A 26,543-nucleotide genomic window follows, 5' to 3' on the forward strand; every position below is an offset into this window, starting at 1 on the left:
GGCTCCATCCCAGGATCAAGACCTGAGCTGACTGAGCCACCCAGGCACTACCTAAATCTGAAAAATGCTTACTTGAACTATGACAATATTGACATTTGTCAGGCTGAAAAAACAAATACCAAATTATACAGTTGTTTTATTAATAATTTTTTGGTAAAATATTTTTTGAGATTCAGTACCTTTTATTTTTCTAGAACAACCACAAAGTTCTTATAAGATTTAGACATAACTGAGAATTTATTGACAACACTCCATAGATCTGTAATACCAACTTACAGGTCTAATTTTCATGTGGATTGGATCTTGAGATTCAATAATGAGTTTGCTTTATTTTTAAACAAATTTTATATTATTCTAGTGATATACTAAAGGAAATCTCAATGGCTAAGTGTCCAGATATTAGTTGTCTGTCAAGTAAATAAATAAAATCTTTAAAAAAAAATACATGAGAAAACTGAGACTACCAGTTTAATATTGAAGCTAAACCCAAATTAGATTTGGGTTTATTAGATTATTATTTGCCTAAACTTTACTTTTTTCCTGCTAGAGCAAGCTGCTTCAGAGTCTCTGAAGAAGAAACCAAAGTCTGGGTATAAAATGTTGGGGGAAGATAAAGTTGGCATCCAGTTACATAAATGGATACAAGTCAAGAGATCATATAGGACTATGTAAAAATGACTTGAGAAAATGAGAAAATCTTGGGGTGCCTGGGTAGCTCAGTCAGTTGAGCATCTGACTTCAGGTCAGGTTATAATCTCAGGGTCCTGGGCTGGAGCCCCAAGTCAGGCTATGTGTTCAGCAAGGAGTTTGCTTCTTCCTCTCCTGGTGCCCTTCCCTCTGTCATGCCACCTTTGCCTCTCTCTCAAATAAATAAATAAAACCCTTTTTTCCCCTTAAGGGGGAAAAAAAAAAGGAAAATCTTAATTAACTAGAGGGAAATAAAAATATAACAACTTTTTTTTTTTTTTTTTTTTTTTTTTTTGACAGATAGAGAAATCACAAGTAGGCGGAGAGTCAGGCAGAGAGAGAGAGAGAGAGAAGCAGGCTCCCGCTGAGCAAAGAGCCCGATGCGGGGCTCGATCCCAGGACACTGAGATCATGACCTGAGCCGAAGGCAGCGGCTTAATCCACTGAGCCACCCAGGCGCCCCAAAATATAACAACTTTTTTAATAACTGTAGATTATGATGCATTTACCTTTCTTTAACGATGTGTTTTAATCATATTATGTGCTTCCAAATGAAAAATTTGAAGGCACAAAAGTTATGCCTTTATTAAATCATTATAATTTTATAAAATGTTTAGTTTCACAACAAACAGATAAGAGAAGCTCTCTAAACTATCCGTAACAGTTAATTTTACTAAGAGAAAAGTTAGAATGAGGAGGATTAGGAATAAAAAACAAAAACAAAAACTAAGAGAAGCTAATAGGAAACTGGCAACTGCTATTTAAAATGTTTGAAAGAAATGTTAGGATTCCTAAGAAAAGCATGTAATTGTGATTCTTGATGAAGCAATTATAATCTTAGTGTTGTTGTATGTGACTTAGGTTCTTAATAAAATGTGGAAATAAATTGAACTGAATTTACTTTTATTTAATTATCTTCCCCAAGACAAACAAACAAAAAAAAAACAAAAAACAAAACAAAACAACAACAACAAAAGACAACCAGTGACTAAGAGAAGACAGAGGGAAGAGATTTTGATTATTATCACATTAACAAAAAAAGTTTCCAACCTTGACCTGAATCATTACTCCTACATCTTTATTGCTTAAGGAATGAGATGTAATACTTTTTAGAGTAACTCGGTACCATCAAGTACTTTTTACAAAATGTGTTTGAGAATTTAGCTTTTCCATTAGCTGTGAGAAAGTTATTAGGCAAATTAAAAGACACAATTTTAAGGAGAATGCTTACCTAATGAAGAGAAGAAAACTTTTTAAGGCATTTCTGAAAACTCATTTACAGAAAAGTAATAAAATTGTACTCTCTCAAGTGGTCTGCACAGATTAGGTTAATGCGTTAATTTTTGATTTCTATTCAGTTGTTAAAACAGGTTTCTTAGCAACAGTGCCTGCATACTTAAATGAACTATACATTTGTTTCATCATATATAGATCATAAACACCTTTAAAAAATTAAATCTTACCTACTTACCAAATAAACATAAGGTGATTCAAATTCTGTATTTCAGGGTTCTGCTCATTTACACTGGTGTGTGAGGACAAATTAGACAGTCCATTATTACACTGTTGTGATTAACTGCAATTAAAATATAATTTTAGCCTTAGGTTGGCTGTGGGCTGTGACAAACCTAGAGTAAACATGGGATCTACACTCTGGGAGAACTTATCTCCTGAAAAATGATCTAGACATTTTAGGACATGGTCATGTCTCCTCTGAAAATGTCTAGGAAATTCTAGGAAACGTAGGAGTAGTTCATTTCCAGTTTTGTTGATGGCCAGTTCTTAATTGCTATCTTGGGCAGGACATCACAATGGAAAGTGGTGGTTGTTGCCTCATGGTTATGGTTTAGTCAGACCCAGGGTTTAGTCCCTCACACAAAGACAGGACGTCAGGGAAATTCCAGGACCTAGTGCTAGAGCCACCATCTTGCAGTCTGATCAGCTGTAGGAAGATCCTGAAGGTGTATTGTGGAGTAGAAAAGGGTCAGATAAGTTTCAGTAGGACTCCAGAAGGCAGGAAACTTTCTGAGATGATCACATCCAGAGAAGGGATGTACCAAAACTTTATGAGATGACAGAGCCAAAGATCTGATGCCAGAGAACAGTGAGTAAGAGGTAAGCAAAAATATGGTTGCGTGAAACCGGGCCTGGCCATGTGTACCCGTGCTCTGTGTTTTAGGGGTTCGTGTGGGAGCTTTGTAGTTTAGGTATCTTAACGTTTCTACTTTGAAGTACATGACTTGGCTAACTTTGTTTGGCCTGATGATGTCTGCTTGTTGACCTCACTGTGATTTCCATGCTGGAGTCATGGTGATAAATATATCGTTCATTGAGCCTTTTGATGAGCAGAGCCCTTTCACATAAAATGTCCTATTTAAAAATGGTAAGATTACAGGACGATAGTTATACAGAAAACATCGATAAGCTGGTTCAAAGATCAGCTCTAAAATTTTCCAACTATGTGAACTGGGGCAGATTCCTTAGTATCTCTGTGTTACAGTTTTTCCATTGGTAAAGTAGGGAGATGAATAATCCTTAGTTTTTAGGGCTTTTGTAGGACTTTAGTAAGGTAATACGTGTTAGTGTATAGAACAGTATCTGGTACATGCTAAGATTTCAAAAATTTTATTACTATGATAAAAATATGTGTTGGAAAAAGATTTGTTCACTCTGTATATCTGCTATATAAAGATTTATATAAATTCAGTTTCTGTTTTTTTTTTTTTTTTAATGAATGTTTTAGTCCGGCTGCTGCACATAAAGAAGGCAACATCTGTTGTTAGCAAATAGGTAAACTAATAAAGAAGATAAAGAAACATTATTAGCTAAGCTCACTGTTTTGTTTATTTTTTAGAAAGTTGTCCTGATACACAGAGTAATAAAACAACAGTGGCTCTTTCATTCGTGTTTGAGGAAAATACTTCTGTACAATTGCCACATTGTCAATTACAAAATTGCCCCTTAGTTTCCACAATATGATTTTTCTTTTCTTTTTCTATCTGCGGAAATGAAGATTCTACTTCCGTTCTGGCCTATGTTCTTTGCAGCTGAATTCAGACGGTTCCCCCTCCCCAGATCTTCTCACAGCCCCCATGGAATCTTTCACTGCTTGGAAAAGTTTTAATATTCAGCAGGTTAAGGAAACCCATGGTCAGCTCTAGAATTTTAGTCTCTGCTGAGCTTTCAAGGTGTCAAGACCCTAAAATAATACGAACAGCAGGAGTACTAAATCTTTCATTATTTCCAGTTTCCCCTTGAGCATACTGACTTTGCAATAAAGAAGCTGTCATTGACACTCTTCTTTATTGCAAGGTGGGTAATAGCTGCGGGGAGAAAAATAAGAAACTGTGTCAAGTTAGCCCGACTGCCATTATGATCCATGTGTAATCATTGCACATTTGCATCCACTCTCTTTCTACACAGGTACTTCATAGATTGGAAGAGTGATGAGGACAGCTACTTTACAATAGACGGAACCGAAGGAACCATCGCCACTAATGAATTACTAGACAGAGAAAGCACCGCGCAGTATAATTTCTCCATAATTGCGAGTAAAGTTAGTAAGTATGGCATGGACAGAATCAATGTTCCACTGCAATACTTTGGATTGAACACTCTTAAACGAGTCCCTGCTGAGGTGTTTTTCATTTTTGTACTGACAGCTGAGTGGTCTCCTGGGGACACTCGGAAACCTGTTCCTTTTCCTCAGAGCCTAAGTCCAGAGGAATTGTGACAGCTGCCAATGAGCCCTGTTTGCAGGCTGGCATGAATATCTAGCAGCGCATTTCATTGTGTGACCTCATCCCTTTCCACGCTGTGCCCTCCAATATCCCCCACCGGCACTCCAACTTCCCTTCCACACCGGACCTCCACGGACAATATCAGCAGCTCCTGAGGCCAGGCAGGAGGAAAGAATTCTCACATGAAATCACCCATTCTGGAATCATTTCTGAAACCGAAGAGAGTATTTTTAAAATCACCCCCTTCCTTCTCTCTCCTTTCCTTAGAATGTAATTTTTTTTTAAATGATTGTCACTGCCATATATAGGAGCTTTAAGTGCTTTTCTTTAAGGAGTCACTCAAAATTGAAAGGATTGTTAAGACCGATCCCTTGTGTTGATTTCTGCTTGGTCCAGAAGAGACTCCTCTAAACTGAGAGTGACAGAGCTCTCAATATGTTTGTCTGGCCAACCTAGGATACTGTCCCGACTTCCTAAGGTGACAGATTGGGGCAGGGTAGGTGGTTATCAATGTAGTTGTCTGCACAAGGAAGTGCATTCTCCCATCCACCTGCTAACGGTCTTTTGAAGGATTTGGGGAAATCCCTTCTGAGCATCTTTCATTTTGTCTCTTTCTCATTTTATTCTGTTTATCTGGCACACATACTTTGGCAGTTAATTTCATTTTTCTATGCAGGGGAGAGCTAACTGTGAATGCTTCTGTTAAGGGGTTTTTGTTCAGTCTCAATTCAATGGGGTGTAAATATTAAACAGTTTTGTTTATCTTCAACAATTGTTTCCAAACATGAATAGTCAGACACCTATTCTCAGGCCTTAATGGTATCTTCAGCTGATTTCATGATGTTGTCGTTACTCTGATTATTAAGGGTAAGACAAACGTAAAAGAACGTGCAGTGTCCACCTTGTTCACTGGAACACTGACCTGTCATGGGAGTAAACTGACTTCCCCAAGGCTGCCGTACTTGGGAGGTCACACACTGGAGGTCAGGTTGACCATCGCAGTTCAGCTCATATGTGCCAGTGTGCTTTGTATGCGGGTGACTCTGTCTTGGGATCTCTAGCCCAGGCCATTTGCTAGTGGAATACCACAATGCAACCTCTACCGATGCCCCGTGAAATGGAACATACACGCAGACCAACCCTGCCTGGATGCTTACCTCACAATACTAGGAGAAGGACTAAAACAGTAATTAATTCAAGCAACTGCATTGTAGGGCCATTTGTTATTACACAGGACTAGAGGACCGCAGAAGTCAAGCACATCGTAAGTTGAAACGGTGACCCTCGCTGGTGGGGGGATAGATTCTCTGGCTGGAGAATTAGAGTGGAAAGGACAGAGGCAAGGACAGATACATGAGTCTCTCTTACCTGCGCCCATGGAATACTGCATTGCTGCCACTGCTTCTAGGGCTAAAAAGGGACTGACAGCGAAGGCACTTGCCAAAACTTTGTCTTCTTATGTGATCTTTGAGTTATTTGATGGGGGGGAGGGGGCGGCTCTGGACATCCTATCCACATAGGAACTTGATTTGGGAACCCAAAGTTGGGTTCCAACCTCTTAATTCCAGGGTCCCCTTGCATAGAGAGGGCAGTCTTCTTAGGAGAGTTTATAGCATGATTTCTCAATTTTAGCTTCCTGTTGTTCCCACTTGACCCTGAGAAAACTCACACATCCTTGTCGCACTGGACAGGGACTTCCCAGGCTGTTCTACTGAATGCTTTCTCTGTGCGCCACCACCTTTCACATCTGCTCTCCTTGCTTGGTTAGGCTCTGAGAGCGGATCATTCAGTCAGTGGCCTGAGCAGACGTATCATCAGGAGAACGGAAAGCAGGTCTCCTCTTTTCAGAGGACACCCGTTTTCTTTATGGTGTTTTCCTGGTTTCCTTTCACATCTGGTACCTTTTTCCCCCTCCTATACCATATCCTATTCCATTTGTTACTCATTATTCCTTTCATATTAACTTTGAGTTATTTCGCTCAGAAGGTTGGGGGATAACTTAACTATATTGTGGTTAGAAAATAAATGTTGGTTTTCTAAGATCTTTGGCAAATGTGGTGAATGTGAATTAAACTGTGGAGTGTAAGACCTCCCTGAACCATTCACTGTAATGGCTTGTGCAAAATAAGTGACAAATAAGCAGAGACAGTCTCTTCAAATATTGCCAAAGGCATATTAATCATAACAAAAGATTATTTATTAGAAACTATCTAATATTACCTAAACCTTCCTATTAATAGACACAAAAACCATATTTCTTGAAGTAGGAATAGTAGTCTTCCATATCTTAACTCAGGATGAGAGTCTGCAGATAGTTCGTTAATCACCTGGGGCTCAGGAAGTTCTCTTTCTCCCCAGCGGCTGTGTAGACCACCCAGACCATCACCATGGTGTGTGTGTGTGGGGGTGGGATAGTAGTGGGGCTGGTACCTCGTCAGAGACTCTACTTGGCCCACCTAGACAATGAAAGGAGGGTGTGTGCACTTTTGCAGTAGAAGCACCTGTCACTGAGTCTCAATTTTAGATTTTTCACATTTAGAGAAATCTGAGGTTTTTTTTTTTAGCTGTCAATATGATTAGGGCATATGCTAGCTCTAGTTTTTACCTAAATGCAAATTAGAAAACCCTTGTGTGTGGATTCTCATTAGTTATATTGGTCCTTACTGGGAAATATGCAGAACTGGGACTTAGACACATAATATATACCTTATCCATTTATCCCTATATGTGTGTGTATAAATCTTATTAGTTAAGAGTGATGTTAAATTAACATTTCTAAAATAGGTACCCCTGTGCTGTTCCAGTATCTACTCCAAGACCACTGTGTAGATATCAGACCCCAAGGAAGTCTGCTGGGGTAAATGCTATGTATCCATGTGAAAAATAAGGAGGCTGAATGCATACCACATGGTAATTAATGATTTACAATAAGAATAGCTTATTATGGGTTTTATTTTGCTTGAATTCACAGAGTTTAAAAGTAAAATTTATTCATATTCTAATGCATAAGGCTGTTTTCATTGATCAAACTAGCCAGCTGAGCAGGAAACTATCCACATGGTGAATGACTGAGAAATAAATAATTTACACTTATACTGCCAAGGAGAAAAAATTATGTAAGTATACCTTATTGCAGATTTAACTAGCATGTGTTTTGGCCTGACCCTCACATAAAAAATCTCAGGCAAAGGAAATGTTACAATGATTGAACAACTTCCAATTAATTAAAATACAGTCATTAATCAGTGTTGCTATAGTTGGAGATCCAAGTAATTTTATTAGACTTCTAATAATCCTTTTATGCTTCATTACTTTGCTTTTTTTATGATACTAATCTTGACAATTTTAAGAAAGATAGAAGTTCCAAAACTTCACTTCTTCAAATTATCAGAAACTTCCAGTACACAAATGTTTCCAATTTTTTCAGCATCACTATAATAACTATCATTAGGCAAAGATAATTAAAGCCTTAGAACATATTTTATATAATTGTGAAATAAACAAATGGTACCAGAGACAATTCTACTTTTCTTGGTCAATAGTTATCCATTTATTTGCATTTATTATGAAACTGGTCAAAAATCAGTGAAATGACTCCCTAACTTCTATATTTGGGGAAAACTTTGTATGCAAGCATGTCATTATGAGTTGGGATTAAATTGTTGGGTAATTATTTTTTTTGAGGTTATTTGGTATATAGAGCTATTTTGTTATAACTTCTTTTTACTTCACAATAATGCAAATGATAACATTTTCATGTGTACAGAAAAATTAAACTCTGGCATTACTAGAAAAAATTCAAGCTAAACATAAATTCATACATGTGTTTTCATAAGTTTGTATAGAATATCATTTATGTGCAAAACACAGCTTGTTGTGAGTTATGAGAAAAGTGAGACTGAAGTCTATGCTTAAGGATGTTAAAGTGTAAGAGCAGTCAGAAATTCACCAAAATAGAGAATTTTAGTAAATTATAACAATGCCAATTATGGTTAATCCCATGGACTTCAAATTTAAGGGTTTTCTTAAACAACCTCCAGGGGGAAGTTGTGAAAGGTTATAAAAGACCAAAGTGTGGTCATTCAATGACAAAGGGTTTAAACATAAAGAATTGGATTTTGTGATAGAATTTTCTGAAGAATTTCATCTGCCTGCATGCCACATAGTTAGCCATGAAGTGATGTTCTTAGACCAAATGAGAAGAAAGCACCTAATTTTTCTGAAATAATAATAATAAGAAGAAGAAACTAAAGAATTATACTAGTTTAATATGCACTAAATTAAGATGAGTGTTATGGTCCACACTATGAGTGTGAGAAAATGTAAGCTCCAAGATAGTTCATTGTAGCTCCGTGTCACACTGGGCATGGTGACCAAAGAAGATGGGAATCCTGGACTCTCTCACTCCAAAACAGAATTTCACAAGGACAATTAGTCACTTGCCTAAGTTTATTAGATATATTTTAAGTAAGTTATTAGTTGAACTAGTCAATGTGATTTTCATATGCATAGATAGAGTACAAAATAGTGAAAAATTATACATTTGCAATGTACATAAAATTGAGTGGACATTTTTGTTAGTCCATGAGGCACCTGGGTGACTCAGTCATTAAGCATCTGAGTTTGGCTCAGGTCATGATCCCAGGGTCCTGGGATCAAGCCCGACAATGGGCTCCCTGCTCATCAGGAAGCCTGCTTCTCCGTTTCCCACTCCCCCTTCTTATGTTCCTTCTCTTGCTGTCTCTTTCTGTGAGTTAAATAAATAAGATCTTAAAAAAAAAAAAGAAAGAAAGAAAAAGAAAAAAAAATTTTTGTTAGTCTTGACCTCTATCTATCTATCGTCTATCATCTATCTACCTATTATCTATCTATCTAGACTTCTTCGACTGCTTATCTACTGTAGTTCTATAGTGAATTGGCATGTTTCAGAAATTTGATTGTGTACTGACTGACATCTATTTACTAGTATAAAATCATCTCTTTTTTTCATCAAATCAATAATGGGTTTTATTTGCTTTCCAAATACTAATTTCTGTGGTTAGATTAAAGTCACTTGAGAAGAATTTTTAAAATTGTAGAGAGTTTAATATGAAGTGAAACGGCACCTACGGTCTTACTGACCATGGGTTAAGAATTCAAGGAAAATATGCTGACGATCTTGGTACCAGTGGGTCATGGTACACAGACCTTTCCTGTTTTATCAGCTGTACTGAACCCACTTTCTTCTCACATTAGTCTGTTTTTGAAAGAATATTTGTTCATTGATATTTTCAATTTGCTAGAAGGCACTAGGCTCTGTGTTAAACTCTGGAGGTTTTAAGATGAATGAAGCAGTTCCTGCTCTAAAGGAATTCTGAATATCTAAGGCTTTATGTTATTACAAATATTTAAAATTAATGATATGTTTTCTCTAGTGTTTCCATTGGGGGGAAAATTGATTGGCGGTATTTTTAAGGTTCCTTTTTCTTTAGAGATCAGTTTTTGTCACCAACAGCATAGAAAGTAATATTTGACTTTAGCATAGATATATATGAATAATTTAAATCCTCTTTATGAATTGCTCAGTCTAGATTCAGATCATACTACTGTAATTGAACAGAGCTATTATTAGATATGGTTTATCTTAACTTGTAATTTCAAAATGAACTGATTTAAAGAGAAAAGAAGAAGAAAGCTTGTGTTACTTATTCATTGCATCTTGTTCAGTTTGCATTATAATTCAGTTTTTTTGTCATAAAAAGCTAAGACTTCATTCTTGAAGTTATTGTAGTTGCAATTTAGTACATAGTCACAAAATTAAATTTTTAACACTGATAGTTATTCAAAAGCAGATGTCATCTTTAAATAAGGAAGACTACCCGTTCCAGCATATTTTAACATACTAGGAACCCTGTGTTTGTCAATGCTTTGCAGTTTTCAAAACATTTTCAACTACTTTTCTCACAGGTCCTTGGAAATATCATATTATTTGGCTAGTATTTATTGAATATTTAATACATAATTTTAAAAAAACCCATCTCTTTGACCATTGAATGTAAATGGGATCTCTCACAGTATGGTGACCTCAATAATAGCGTAGGCATTACTCTTTGGAATTAAGTATTTTGGGGTCACCTGGGTGGCTCAGTTGGTTAAGCAACTGCCTTCTGCTCAGGATCCTGGGATCTGGTCCAACAGCAGGCTCCCCCTGCTCTTCAGGGAGCCTCCTTCTCCTATTTCCTTTGCCTGCCACTCCGCCTGCCTATACTCTCTGTCTGTCTGTCCAACAAAGAACAAAATCTTTTTAAAAAAGTAAGTATTTTCATGTACATGGGAAGATCTCAGGCGGTGTGCCTCCTTATTCTCTGAGTTAGTTGATAGATACCATGGAGCAGTGAAAAGCATAATGAAACTTGGATTCCAGTCGTGGGTCTGACCAAAAAAAAAAAAAAAAAAAAAAAAGTAGGGCAGGATTATACCAAAGTTTTCTCACCTTTAAGTAGGGAATTACAGATCTGTAATTTTCAAACTTGTAGATCATTAGGATACTTTGACAAATGAAATCTTATATGGAATTCCAGTGTACTACATTGAAGAGAACTGTGAATAAAGCCAATGATTTTTCTTTGCTCCTATAAAACTCCTTAGCCCTAAGGAGGATATTATGAGGGACATAAGTTCCTATCAATTCTAACTTCCTTTCAAAATTTTTGAAAAAAAAAATTTTTCCCATCCATGAGCATGGAATGTTTTTCCATTTCTTTGTGTCATCTTCAATTTCTTTCATCAGTGTTCTCTACTTTTCAGACTACAGGTTTTTTACCTCTTTTGTTAGGTTTTAATATTGCACTGGAACATTAACGAAAAACCTTTTAAAAATAAATAAAATGTAGTTTCCCTAGGATTTATTAGAGGTTACAATGCTAGTTACTAATGAACCATTCCTAAAAGATTTCTGATTATAGGTCCCCAAAATGGGCATACCTTTGTGTCTCTCCCTTCTGATATGTTCTTCTGACAGTGAAACTAACATTCCTTCAAGAAGTGGGTTTGGTTCTCCTTCCCCTTGAATTTTGAAGTGGACTAGTGACAGCCTTAATAAACTCAGAGGAGATGCATGTCTATGTAACTGTGTTAGGTCATAAATCCAAGAGTTTCTGCTCCAATTTCTCTCATTTTTGAAGTACTTGCTCTTGAGTTTTAGCCACTATGCTGCAAGGAAGCCCAGTCTACATAAAAAGACCATGAATGAGTACTCTTATCTCTACCTCCAGCTAGGCTTTTAGCAAAGCACCAGCATCAAGTACCAGCCATGTGAATAAATGAAACTTTGCATAAGAAAAGCACCAATTCAGGAAGAAATGCCAGTATTCCTTTCTTTTCCCTCCCTCCATTCCTTCCTTCCTTCTTTCCTTCCTTCCTTCCTTTTTCTTTCTTTCTCCTTCCTTCTTCCCTCTCTCTCTCCCTTCATCTTTCATTGTTTCATTGTTTCTTACTTGCTTACTTTCTTTCATGGTTTAGGTACATTTCATTTGCTTTCTTCCAAGGTCATTCTACAAAAGAACAGGTGTAATAACTGAAGGCCAGGCAAGGGGGTGAGAGCAACTTCCTCTTTCCCACCACCTGTCCCTGTGTTCCTCAGTTGTGTCACTGCTCCTGTGCATGGGGGTAGAGAGCTTACAACTTTCATCACCCACCTTGCCCAGAATGGGACCTACCACCTAGCACCCCCTGCCCTCTGCCTCCCTTCCCACATGTCGATCCTGGTTACAGGTGGCCATGGTAAGAACTGTTGGGATCCAGTAGGAGTTCTGAATCTCAGAAGGCCATGGGCACAGCCTATGAATACTCCTTCCTCTAATTTGGTGCCCCAGAAATGCTGTTGAGTCCAACACCTCAATCACAGAAGCCAGCAGCACATTCTCTAGGCAGAGAGAACCAGAGCTTCAGACCTTAGCCAGAAGCTGTGCAGGTACATACAGTTTGAATTGAAGGGGCAGTGACCATCCTCCCACATGAAGAACTGGCATTGGATGGTCCAAGCCTTGAAGTTCCTGATGAGTTGCTTCTTCTCAGCCTCCTGGGTCAGCCAGAGTTTGTTGGGGGTGATGTAGCTAGAATGGACATGGTGCTGGGGACAGGCCTTCATAATGTCTTCTGGGAAGTCCCATCACCTCTTTTGCTGGGGTGCATAAGTGCCTAGGCAGTGGGTGTGGATGAAGCTGGGCAGGAGGCCTCTGACTCGTCCCACACCTTGTCCATTCAGATACCACACATGAAACCCTGACTTCCTGCTTCCTCTCAAGGTCCAAGCACTGAAATGGGGCCTTGAGCTCCTAGGAAGGGTCTGCCTTTGGCTGAGAGTGCTGGGAATAACTACGATCCCTATCAGCAGATAATGGAGACAGGGAGTTCTGGAAACTGTCACCATCCTCCTCACCCTGCTGACCAACCCCTCTAGATCAGGATCGGTGCCTCAGCAGGCCCCCAATCAGCTGCAATGCATAGGAACAGAGGGTAGGTAAATGGACTCAGACCCCCCATTCCAGGCTGCCTGTAGCTATGGAGGCTGATAGCTGTATCTATCTCCATAGAAACAGAAGCCTCCCTGGAAATATCTGCAGACCTTGGATACCTTCCTGTAGTGAATAAAGCAGCAGCTGGACCCCTAGTGACAGACCCTGTGGGCAAGATTTCTGCATGGTGGTTGGGAGCAGGGGCTACTTGTGTTATGAGGCCCTGCTGGGACCATTCCAGCTCAAGCTCTAGTGAGAATCTTTTCTTTACTATATATTTTAATATTTTTATGACCCAGATTAGTTATCTATTGTTACATGATAAATTATCATAGAGTTTCTTTGGGTCAGGAATTCTGAAAGGGTTCCTTTATTTATTTATTTATTTATCATTTGGATTATATTTATTTTAAAGAGAGAGGGGTGCCTGGGTGGCTCAGTGGGTTAAGCCTCTGCCTTTGGCTCAGGTCATGATCTCAGTGTCCTGAGATCAAGCCCCGCATTGGGTTTCTGTTCAGCTGGAAGCCTGCTTCCCTCTCTCTCTCTGCCTACCTCTCTTCCTACTTGTGATCTCTGTCAAATAAATAAATAAAATCTCTTAAAAAAATAAATAAAAGAGAGAGCAAGAAAGAGAGAGCACGTACGAGCGGGGAGGGAGGGGCAGAGGGAGAAGCAGGCCCCCTCACTGAGACTGTGACCTGAGCCAAAGGTAGACACAACTGATTGATCCACCCAGGCATCCCTGAAAGGGTTTGTCTACAAAAAGAATGGCTTAATATCTCCTCCATGAAATCTGGGAGACTTGACAGTTCTGGGTCTGGAATCTTCTGAAGACTTCAGAAACCCAAAGTCACTAAAGCCTTTTGCTTTCTGCAGCTAATCCAGCTCCAAGGAGCAATATCAGCCTTATTATCAAAGAAGACAGCATATTTGGGATTCGTTCAGGTTGTTGTAACACATGTCACTATTTTGTTCCGTTTGTTGTTGAAGTAATTTTTATAGTATGGATATGTCACACCATGTTTTTCCATTCACCAAAGATAGACATTCGCATTGTTGTCAGTTTTGAAGTGTATACATAATACTTCAATGTGCATTTGAACACAGGTTTTTGTGTGGACGTTTCTTTCATCCTCTTGGGTAGAAACTTAGGAGGGGAATTGTTGCATTATAAGTTTATGTTGAATGTTTACAGAAAGTTCCAACCTGTTTTCCAAAGTGAATTTTCTGTTTCCATCACCAGCAATCCTTTCCATCAACAGCCCATTTTATTTCTCTAAGCAATGATTTGTGAATTTCTGCTTATAAGTCCTGCATTTATTTTGTTAAATTTATTCCCATATATTTTATTATCTTTGGTTTTATTGTGAATTGAGTTTTTTCTGTCTCAGTTTCATTCTTTCCAATCTGGATACTTGATTTTTTAAAAAAATTTTATTTTCATTTGATTATACAATGGTGAATATACATGGCAAGAACAGCCATTTCTACCCTGTGCCCAATGTTAGAGAGAAAGCACTCACTCTTTCACTGTTGAGTATGACGTTAGCTCTAGGGTTCTTATAGACAGACGAGATCAGATTGAAGATCTTGCCTCCTATTTGTCACTCTTTTCTTTTTTAAGTTAACATATAATGTATTATTTCAGTCTTACATAATTCACAGCACTCACCATAGCACATACCCTCCCCAATGTCCATCACTCCACCACCCCATCCTTCACAAACCCCCACCTCCAGCAGCCCTTAGTTTGTTTCCTGAGAGTAAGAGTCTTTTATGGTTTGACTCCCTCTCTGGTTTCATCTCGTTTCATTGTTCCCTCCCTTCCCCTATGATCTTCTGTCTTGTTTCTCAAATTCCTCCTATCAGTGAGATCATATGATAATAGTCTTTCTCTGATTGACTTATTTTGCTTAGCATAATACCCTCTAGTTCCATCCATGTTGTTGCAGATGCCGAGATTTTGGGATATTCGATGGCTGCATAATATTATGTTGTGTGTGTGTGTGTGTGTGTGTGTGTGTGTGTGTGTATGACATCTTCTTTATCCATTCATGTGTTGATGAACATCTAGGCTCTAGATGACTTTTTAAAAATTATGAATGGATGTAAGATTTTGTCAAATACTAATTCTGAATCTATTTGAGACTGCCATGGATTTTTTGTTTGTTTGTTTGGATTCTTCTATTAATATAGTGAGTTGGATTGGTTATTCTTGGACATTAAATTAACCTTACATCCTCAGGATAAATGCCATTTTGTCACTGTGTAGTAATTTTATAGTATGCTCTGAAACTGATTTGTTAATATTTTGTTAAGGGATTTTTATGCTTATGTTTATGAGTGGTATTAGCCCATATTGTTTTGTTGTGTATTGTTTTCTTATGATGTTTTTCATTGGCTTTAGTAGCAATATACATAGAATGAAGTGGTGTTTCCTTCTCCATTTTCTGAATGTTTGTGAAGAATTGGTATTATGTGGTCTTTAAGTAGTTGATAGAATTCCCCCAGTGAGGTGCCTGGGTGTCTCAGCCAGTTAGCCGTCTCCCTTCAGCTCAGGTCATGATCCCAGGGTCCTAACATCCAGCCCTACATCCAGTTCTTTACTCGACAGAGAGTCTGCTGCTCCCTCTACCTCTGCCTGCTGCTCCCCCAGTTTGCACGCTCTCTCTCTCTCTCTTCAAATAAATAAATGAAATCTTTATCTTTAAAAATAAAAATAAAATCTCAAAAAAATTTCCAAAGTTTAAAAAAAGAAGAAGAAGAAGAAGAATTCCCCCAGTGAAGGCACGTGTGTATGAGTTTTTTCTTTCTTGGGAGATTTTTTTTTTTTTAATAAACATATAATATATTTTTATCCCCAGGAGTACAGGTCTGTGAATCGCCAGGTTTACACACTTCACAGCACTCACCAAAGCACATACCCTCCCCAATGTCCATAATCCCACCCCCTTCTCCCAAACCCCCTCCCCCCAGCAACCCTCAGTTTGTTTTGTGAGATTAAGAGTCACTTATGGTTTGTCTCCCTCCCAATCCCATCTTGTTTCATTGATTCTTCTCCTACCCCCTTAACCCCCCATTCTTGGGAGATTTTTAATTACAACTTGATTTTATTCATTTGCTGAAGGCCTATTAAGGTTTTGTATTTTAAAGGTCAGTGTTGGTAATTTGTGTCTTTCTAGGAATTTGTTCAGTTCATTTATGTTGACAAGTTTTTGGCATAAATTTATAATATTCTTTATAGTATTTTAACTCATTGTGTAAACCTGGTGATTCACAGACCTGTACCCCTGGGGATAAAAATATATGTTTATAAAAAAAAAAAAAACAATGATCTTTTCCCTTTATTCCTTTTTTTAAAAGATTTTATTTATTTTTATTTTGAAGATTTTATTTCATTTTTGACAGGCAGAGATCACAAGTAGGCAGAGAGGCAGGCAGAGAGAGAGAAGGAAGCAGGCTTCCTGCTGAACAGAGAGTCCATGTGGGGCTCGATCCCAAGACCCTGGGATTATGACCTGAGCCGAAGGCAGAGGCTTTAACCCACTGAGCCACCGAGGCACCCCTTATTCCTTGTTTTTGAAATTTGGGCTTTACTTTTTGTTTTCTTAATAGAAACTATACTTGAAAATACTACTAATAAGGAAATTCTAACTCAGACTGACTCAGAAAGCTCAGGGAGCTTATGAGATACCATCAAGGGATGGGGAAAGAACTTTTGAAGGCACAGGGGATAAAAACAAAATGATTTCTTGATTAGATTATGTGAACCAAAAACTATTAATAAGCTGGTTATTAAATATAAACAACATGCATCAATAATAATTAGGATTTAAATGATTTGACTACAAAGAAGACAGCAATTAGTTATGTAAGATCTTGTTTTTTTTAAATTCACTAAATTTAGGGATGCCTGTGTAGCTCAGTCCATTAAGCATCTGCCTTCAGCTCAGGTCATGATCTCAGGATCCTGGATCTAGTCCCACATTAGGCTCCTTGCTCAGGAGGGAGCCTGCATCTCCCTCTGCCTGCTATTCCCCCTGCTTCTGCATGCTCTCTCACTCTCTCTCTCTGTTGAATAAATAAATAAAATATTTAAGTTAAAAAAAAAAATAAAATAAGGGGTGCCTGGGTGGCTCAGTGGGTTAAAGCCTCTGCTTTCGGCTCAGGTCATGATCCCTGGGTCCTAGGATTGAGCCCCACATGGGGCTCTCTGCTCAGCAGGGAGCTTGCTTTGTCCTCTCTCTCTCTGCCTGCCTCTCTGCCTACTTGTGATCTCTGTCTGTCAACAAATAAACAAAATATTTTAAAAAATAAAATAAAATTTACTAAATTTATATTTGAAACTTTCCCCTAAGTATTCAGTGATAACTAGTTTCTACATGGCGAAAATGTTATAATAATGCTCATGCTAAGTCATGACTAAATAAATTTTATCATCGCTGTCCCAAATACAGATTAGATGAGTCAGATGAAAAAGGGTCATTAGTTCCTCAACATAATTTTCTGAATTATATGCATGAATGAAAAAAAATCTATATGACTCCAACAAATTGCATTTTCTTGTTAAAAATTCATTGCTTAAGTATGGTAGTTCTTGAACAGAAATGTTACTGCTTCCCGAATTGGCTTGTCCCTCTGCACCTCCCCAACTCATGCTCTCCCTCTCTCTCTCAAATAAACAAACAAAATCTAAACACAAATGAACAACACACACAAAACTCTCTTCTTTATATGGCCTCAGGACTTGTACTTTATATACCATACAAAATAGAAAGTGGAAACTGATTTTTATGTTGGCAGAAATTGAATAGGCTAAATAATTCACATAAGTTCCTAAACTAATCTGTAATATTAATTTGTTGTCTATTTTTTCAATAGCTACATAAATTTTAGTTGTTTTCTAATACACAATATATACTCGAGTTTAAGAGCATGAACTTGGTACTAGAACCCCATCTTGTTACCTCCAACTTGTGATTTTTGGAAGAGTCACATCCCCCTTCTGTTCCTCAGAGATCCACATGCAATAATAGAGATAATAATAGTGTCTATAACAGAGTTACTGTGAACCTTAAAAGAGTTAATCTTTGTAACATATTTTATTATAGGTACACTGTAAGCATTATAAAATATTAAGCATATACTTTTAAAATTCTGTTGTTATTTTCGATAATTTCCAGTTTCTTCTTAGGAAAGTGAACCAAGTTTAACCAAATCATTGAATTTTAACTACATATTATGCTATAGGAGTAATTGATACCAAAAATAGTTACAGAGCTAGATAATCTCCAAGATGTGCACTTGGTAATGAATAATGTAATTTACCAAAGGTGAGCTAACATTTTGTAAAATACCACCACTTATTTAATACAACAAACCTATAAATTTGGGACTGTAATACTGTGTGCTTTATAGGGAGAAACCAAGTTAAAGGTAGATTAAATAACTTGTGAAAACAGCCAACATTTTCTACCAAATAAGATAATTCTCTGTGGCCAATATTAATTTTTAAATCATAGATACTTTCTGCATCTATCTCCCAAGATTACCAATACACCTTCTATAAGCACATCCCCTATTACTTTGTGTTATCTGTGTGTCCTGGTACGCGATGATGGGTTTCGCAGCATCATATGTGAATATGTAAACATTTATTATAATACTGTTTATAGTGTTTATTGTTTTCTAATAAATTTTAGCACAGCAGGATAGTGGAGAGTTGGCAGAATCAGTCATGTGTTGAGATTTTGTATGCTTCTTCCAAAGAATCCAGATAGAGGTCTCAAAGAATACTAATATTATGACTTCTCAGCAGCACTGCAGATGAAGGTTTAATACCTATGCCAATCCATAGAGAAGGTCTGGTGGCATATACATGGTATTTGGATTTCCATAGTACTGGATTTGAATATTAATTTCTCATTCCCCTAAATGTGTGACTCTACACAAGGTCCTTCAACAATTTGGGGCAGTTTATCCATCTGTAACATTTCATATGGTAAAATTTTATAGCAAAAATGGTAAACTGTGCATGCTAGTCCTTACTAATTTAATTGTTTTGAGTCTTCAGCAAATGACAGGGAGGCAGGTAATATATCAAGGTCTGGGGCTGAAACTTGTGATGGGTCTTGGTAGTTTTTCAAAACAACACTTTTTTTTTAATATACTGTGGGAAGAAAATCTTGTTTATTCTTTCTTTTCTTATCACCAGCAAGTCATTTCAGTGTGTATCCTAGCTTTAATAATCTATGTCTTCTACTTCTTTAAGTCTGTTTTTTAATCTTTATTTATAAAAAGCCCTCTCTCCTTCATTTTCCTTGTAATTTATCATCCTTTTCAGGAAGAATCATTTTGAAAGAACTTTTTAAATGTGTAGAAGATCCTACCCAATGAAGTTTTAATTATATGGACACAACATAGAAAACATGTTTGATCCAGTGAAAATTATCACTATTGGTGAAAGTTGGTTCTGTGAACCAACTCTGGTATGATGGCTACATGCTTGATAAAATACTAGCTAGACAGTCGACCTTAACTTCGGTGGTGTGTGAATTTCAGGGATAAACACTAGTATGATGCACAGCTAGTGCTCCAACAGCAAAACATTGATACCTTACTCACCCATCCTTTTATCATTTATATCTGGCACATGGCAGAGCTTCCCATAAAGGAAGGGTCATTTAGATTTATAATGGCTGATTTGAAAAAGTAATAATAAGGAATGCCTGGGTGGTTGGTTAAGCTTCTGACTCTGATTTTGGCTCAGGTCATGATCTCAGGGTCTGGGATGCAGCCCTGCATTGGGCTCTGTGCTCAGCAGGGAGTCTGCTTGTCTCTCTCCCTCTGTGTTCCCTACTCCACCTCAATAGACACTCTCTACGAAATAAATCCTTTTTTTTTAAATTTAAAAAAAAAACAATTTAATACTATTTAGTATAAGAGCAATAACTGACCTGATTTTGTAATTGTCTGTTCTCTTTTTATGTTTTCAACAGGTAACCCATTATTAAGCAGTAAAGTCAACATATTGATTAATGTCTTAGATGTCAATGAATTTCCTCCAGAAATATCTGTGCCGTATGAGACAGCTGTGTGTGAAAATGCCAAACCAGGACAGGTATCTTATCAATATTGTTAACTAATAACATAAAAAGACCTACTATATGCATATGTTTCAGGGTATAAGACCACACATAAATGCATGCACACACACATACACACACACACGTCAATATCGATATCAACATTGATATTGATAATGATCGAGGGATAGGTAGATTTTTTTCCCTGGTTCATATGTTTTCATAAAAAAAAACCACAGGGAATATTAAACTTATAATTAGGGGTGCATTTATGGATGTAGAAGTAACATCCCAAGGGATAAAGTGATGATGGCCTAGTGAATATTCTTCATATAACTAAAAAGTCTAAGATTACAAATCTGCTCTATTTTCACTCCTTTACTGTGGAATTTCTATGGAATCTGTGACCATAAACCTAGTAAGCAAACAACTTTAGAGTACGTTCTTCTAGAGTGTTTCTTGCTTTGCTCACATGCTTTATGAAGGGGTATCTCAGAAAAGCTCCGTAGCCCATTAAAAATGTAAGGCTTCTTTCTCTAGTGGTCTTGAGTAGAACATCTAGGTTATTCAAAAATCTTTGAATTACATTTTCCTTATTAAGTCAATATTGCTCTGGTTCTAATGGAAGATGTCATGAGGGATGACCACATGGTTATAAAAGTTACTGTCAGAATCCTAGATTTAATGTGATTGTTGGTGTTGGTGTTGGGTAGCCAGTTTTTTTTTTTTTTCTAGACTATTATAGATGGATGAATAAAATAACATAATGTGTTATAGTGTGATATGATGATATGATATAATGAATGAATCAATCATGAAAAAATGATGAGAGTATGTCATGAAATAAGAATATGATTAATCCAATACCATGCACCTAAGTTTCAAAGGAAAAATAGATCAGTATGTTTGGTTCATTTTGTATTTTAACCACCTTTAAATAGCATAGCTATTCATTTAAGTAAATTTAAAGTTTTAATTACTACTAAAATATCTTGATATTTGAAACAGTATCTTTATTGAAAAAGGTTATTCTTTAATATTCAGCATTTGTTTCAATTTGAATGTTTTATACTAGAAAATCTGTTTATATGTAGAAAAATCTGTTTCATAACCCTAATCCTGTGATGTCCAGTAGCTATGTAGTTATTAAATTAAAATTAAATAAAATTAAAAATCAGTATTCTCCTTATTACTATCCACATTTCATTTGCTCAATGGCTGTATGTAATAAGTGGCTACCATTTTTTTTGTCCATATAGATATAAAATATTTCCATCACTAGAGAAACTTCTAGTGGACTGTGCTGCTCTAGTCCTTTCTCTGATAATTTGGGGAAAGTATTAACTTTATTACAACATGACTTATTTATAGAAAAATTTGCATCCTTAATTTTGAATAGACACAGAAATACATTAAAATGAAGTATTAACCCTTTATCACCTTAAATACACCCACAATTTACATGGGATAAGGCCAGTGCCCACTTCAGTATCTAAAAGAGTAGATGCTACATCAATGTTTAAACAAATAATAAACCAGTTTGGTTATTTGAGAAGTTACAAGAGGTTTTCTGAAATTCCATAACTTAGCAATTTCTCACTTTCCAGATCCTTCCAACCTCACTCCCAAAACCCAATCCTCTATTTTTTTAGATAGTTAGCAATATTAATTATTTTATATTGATCAGACTCTTGTAATGCACCAAATGAAAGTCCTTTGGAAATAGAACTCCATTTGATGCTTCCTTGCTTGTCTGGTAAATTGAAGAGTTTAAAAAGTTGGGAAAAGTAGAAATGACCCAAGATAACTTGGTTTTCTTAGATCTGGACAAAGTGGTGGACAAAGTGGTAAGCAATCTGTGTGGGGTCCTTGGAAGCTCTTGTTCTAATAAATGCCTATTGGGTTTTCTACTGGGCCACATTTGTTCCTTGAGTTTTGGGGGAGTATGGTATGTGAGAATTTTCTGCTTTTAACCCAAGGCATTTTAGCCTTTGTGTAGGAACTATGCATAGGAACTCTCTATCTCTTCTGGTCTATAATTGGATATATATGTATGTATGTATGTGTTATCTATCAAAAGTCAAAAGAGAAAAGAGAAAAAGATGATGCTACTTAAATCAACAATAGTATATATAGTGAATTACTGTAGTAGGAGATTCTTTTTTTTCCTTAGGGCAATGACTCCCAAGTATCAATTCCAGATAAGTGCCTGTTTATGCCAAAACTTTCTTCTCTGTCTGCTGTTTGAAAGGACATTGCTTCATTCTAAAGTTATGTTCTTGATATTTTTTGATGTTAAATAACTTTAATTTAGTAAATGATTATGCTGCCTATAGTAGTTAAAGGCAAAACAGAACACCTGGCAAACCAATCCCCTAATAATTTACAGAAAATTAATGGATGGGATATAACGATCTGACTGAACATATGAGTTTAGGTGAAGTTACATAAGTTGAAGTTTTATAGAACTGTGACCGATTCCCACTGCATCAGGGAACTTAAATTCTCATTAGAAAACCTATTTGTCAAATTAGAAATTACTAATATGGCACCAGGCCCTCAAAGGCACTGAATATATGCTTGTGTGTGAGTGTGTGCACATGCCCTCAACTCTATGGGGAGGTAGAACATAGTAAGGAGATTGAGTTTTAGCCATGGAATGAAAACAAAAGGTCGTAAATAAATTACATATTAAAAAAAATAAATCATGTACTTAATGGTATCAATCTAAGAACACATGATGTATGCTTTTGCCCACCATGACCAAGACACAGTACCTGAAATGTAAGGTCTTCCTTTGGTAAATTCAAATTTCGTCTAAGGGAGTAACCACCTGAGCATACTCTACTCTCACTCTCACATTTCCTGAAATTCTTTCTGACGCAAAGCCGTTGGATATACTAATAAATGCAACCTCAAAGGTATTATAATTTGCTTATCTATGTAGTGAATTATCAATTTCACAGTTTGGCTCTCAGAAGTTATTTTTAATCTCCAAATTCTTAAGGGCATTTTCTTGAAGTATCAGAATTTTAACTACTAAACACACAACGTATGGAAGCGATTTCAGAAAAAATTTGAAACCGGGCTGCTAGTGCTTACTTCTTAGAAAAACTTTATGAAAATACATTTAGCATTCTTGCTCACTGGGGAAGAACAAACATAAGGATAAAAACAGACTTACATCCTTTGTATTTCTCTTTCTCATCATTTTATTTATTTATGAAAATAAAATGCATTCTCACAAACAAAACCACACTAAAATTTCGCTATCTCAAGGGCTTTTAAATAATCAGAGATTTTCTTTCCCGTAAGCATTTTCATATTTAGGTTAGAAAGCATGTATTTTATTTAGTTTAAAATGCAAGCAAGTGCATTTTAATTTTATTTTGCTTATTAGTGAGAATTTTCAATGGTGTTTTTTAGTTATGCAGATATTGATTTGGAAGTGCCCCATACTCTGTAATTATACTTAAGCCATTATGAACTGTAAATGTTTAGATATTTGTTCATAAAAATTATTTGTAAATAATTGGCCCACTGATATGAATCCTAAAAATGTCATTTCTATCTCCTTGCATGCATCATTGGGTAAACTTATTAGCCTGGTGTATGTAAAGTTCCCTTTGAAACTCATGACTGACTTCAAGTTTCACCTCAACTTTGTTTCAGATAATTCAGATAGTCAGCGCTGCAGACCGAGATCTTTCTCCTGCTGGGCAGCAATTCTCCTTTAGATTATCACCTGAAGCTACCATCAAACCAAATTTTACAGTCCGTGACTTCAGAAGTAAGTTTACCACATAAAAAAAACTTACCTCTTATAATGTAACTTTGTAAAAGGACACAAAGATAGAAATCAATGTTTTTCTAAAAGCACTCAAGTTCATAAAATATGAAAATCCATATATAGGAAATATAAAATTCCATAGCTAGCAGTAAATTAAATATTTAATCTATATAGATTGTATCTAATGAGGCAAATTGCTTCCATTTATAATGTGGACAGTCTCTTAATGAGTTAAGCAAAACCAGCCAATCTGGGAAATTGAATGCTTTCTATGTTTTAAATATGTCATTTGTTCCACCTGCACATTACTTGCACAAATGAATGGATAACTTCTTGGTAACTGGTTTATTTGAATGACACAGAGTATAGCACAGGTTAAGAACGCAGGCTTGTAATGAGAATGACAGAGGTTCTCTTTCCCACTCCGTTATGTCCTCAGTGGCAGATTCTCAGTGTAGTAAGCTATGCTAAATAATTTTAAACTCATAGGTGTACTGAATCAACGGCATAGTATTTATATTAAATAAAATAATGGATGCAAATTCCTTTAACGCAATACCCAAGGTGATTTTACTTACCGTCCCTACGGAACTACGGAAATCTGCATTTCCATCTCTGCCACCAATGCTGCTACCATCACCACCACTGCTATTGCTACTAATACTATCAGATCTACTGGGAGACTCATAAAAATGCAATGGACACAGGATTACAAATATTAAAGCTAACTACTGGTTAATTGTTCTTACATTATTAGTTCTGTAACTGTGGATATTTAATCCCTTCTAAATGCCCATAGTTATGAGTTTGGGATTAGAAACATCTGAGTTCAGAGTATTGGATGGTAAAAAGCTAATTTCTTACTAAATTCTATCCTTAGAGAACAAAAGAGCCAATTGTGATGACAATGATGATGATGATGATGATGATGTTGGTGATGGGATGGATAGAAGTCAAAGGATGGCTGAGAAAATTGACTTTTCTGCAAATATTTAGAGGAAGGAAATCAGACATTTTGTCACAGAAGGGAATTCAGAAGAATTTGCTTCATCCAACAGTGTAATGTGAGGAATGTGTATAAAGGCAACAGGGTCCCAAATATGAGAAGTCTTCTAAGTATTGAGACCACATATTTTGTTAAGAAAACTAGAACACTATAGAGAATAGAAGTGGACAATATTAGTAATTTTAATTAGAACAGCTCACCTAAAATAGGGCTGTCCAAGACAAATCAGACCCTGTGCTCATTCGAACTACCTGCCATTTGAAAGGGTTATAACTTAAATCTAATGACTTCAAAAGTCTTTGCAAGATTTACGAGAGCGTAGAGGCGCCTGGGTGGCTCAGTGGATTAAGCCGCTGCCTTCGGCTCAGGTCATGATCCCAGGGTCCTGGGATCGAGCCCCACATCATGCTCTCTGCTCAGCAGGGAGCCTGCTTCCCCCTTTCTCTCTGCCTGATTCTCTGCCTACTTGTGATCTCTCTGTCAAATAAATAAATAAAATCTTAAAAAAAAAAAAAGATTTACGAGAGCATAGTATGTTCAGATTTGCATTAGGGAATCAGTTTGGTTGTAGTATAGGAAATATAATAGGAGGATTTAGGATTATTTCTGAAGCTATTGCAGGAGTGGGTGAGCGGATATTAAGTTAGGGCAATGGCTAATGAAGATATGTGGATAGAGAGAGAATTCACAGGGCTTGATGCTAGATTGCCTACATTCTGAATGTAAATACTATGGAGAAGAAGACTAATCATTCTTCCAGATCCCGGACTTGGGCAACAAGGTAGATGGTCCCATCATTCAGGAACATAGAATGACTATTTACCCCACTGTATCTTTGCTGGAAAGTAATCTTTGCTGGAAAATATATATCTGATTAACCATGATAACATGAATCAGATCATATTGCCTCATAGCGTAGTGTTTTCTCACAGCTTGAATATTGTTTGCTATTCATTTGCCATTTACTATATACCTTCTTTTATCTAAAGTTATATTTTAAGTATAAGTGTAAGTTTTTAAAAATAATAGAAACATTTTTGAACCTCACATATTTATCTTTTAAAAAAAATTCCCCTTGGAGCTAGAACATTTAAGCTCTCACTTAGCAAATTTCACTTCTATAATACAGTGGTATCAACTATAGTCACTGTGTTATACATTAGACCGTCAGGCCTTATTCATCTTATAATCAAGAGTTTGTATCTTTTTATCAATCTTTCCCCATTTTCTCCACCCTGGGCCCCTGACAACCACATTTCTACTGTCTGCTTTTAGGAGTTCCTTTTTTTTTTTTAATCTTTTTTTAGATTCCACATGTAAATTTTACCATGTACAGCATATCTTTTTCTTTTTCTAGCTTACACCACTTGGCATAATGCCCTCCAAGTTAATTTGTGTTGCCACAAATGGCAATATTTCCTTCTTTCTTATAGCCAAATAATACTCCATTGTGTGAATATATATATTTATAGTTTATATGATATGTATTAACTTTTCCTCTTTCTTCAGTAGAAACTATATTAAGAATGGACATGATGTTTAATATCTTTTTTTCCCCACCATGAACAGCACAATGAATTTTGTATGGTCATATCTCAATAATAATAACAGATTGAAAATACAGTAATCCCCCCCTTCTCTGTTAGGGGATAATGGTCCAAGACACCTAGTGGATGCCTAAAACCAAACCACAGATAGTACTGTACACTGTATATTCATATCTTTTTCTATAGACACATA

The 26,543-nt window shown here is 36.6% G+C and overlaps 1 protein-coding gene across 5 annotated transcripts in view; it reads left to right on the plus strand.

Moving 5' to 3' along the window:
* CDH12 (cadherin 12) overlaps positions 1-26,543 on the plus strand; it is a 996,732-nt gene that overhangs the window by 963,192 nt on the left and 6,997 nt on the right. For all 5 annotated transcript variants that reach the window (XM_032337714.1, XM_032337713.1, XM_032337715.1 and 2 more), the window contains 3 exons: positions 4,111-4,247; positions 19,921-20,042; positions 23,680-23,797. In XM_032337714.1, coding sequence (XP_032193605.1) covers positions 4,111-4,247; positions 19,921-20,042; positions 23,680-23,797 — 377 coding nt within the window. The remainder of the gene's footprint in view (positions 1-4,110; positions 4,248-19,920; positions 20,043-23,679; positions 23,798-26,543) is intronic.

The sequence above is a fragment of the Mustela erminea genome, chromosome 3 (assembly GCF_009829155.1).
Source record: "Mustela erminea isolate mMusErm1 chromosome 3, mMusErm1.Pri, whole genome shotgun sequence".
NCBI classification, from domain to species: domain Eukaryota; kingdom Metazoa; phylum Chordata; class Mammalia; order Carnivora; family Mustelidae; genus Mustela; species Mustela erminea.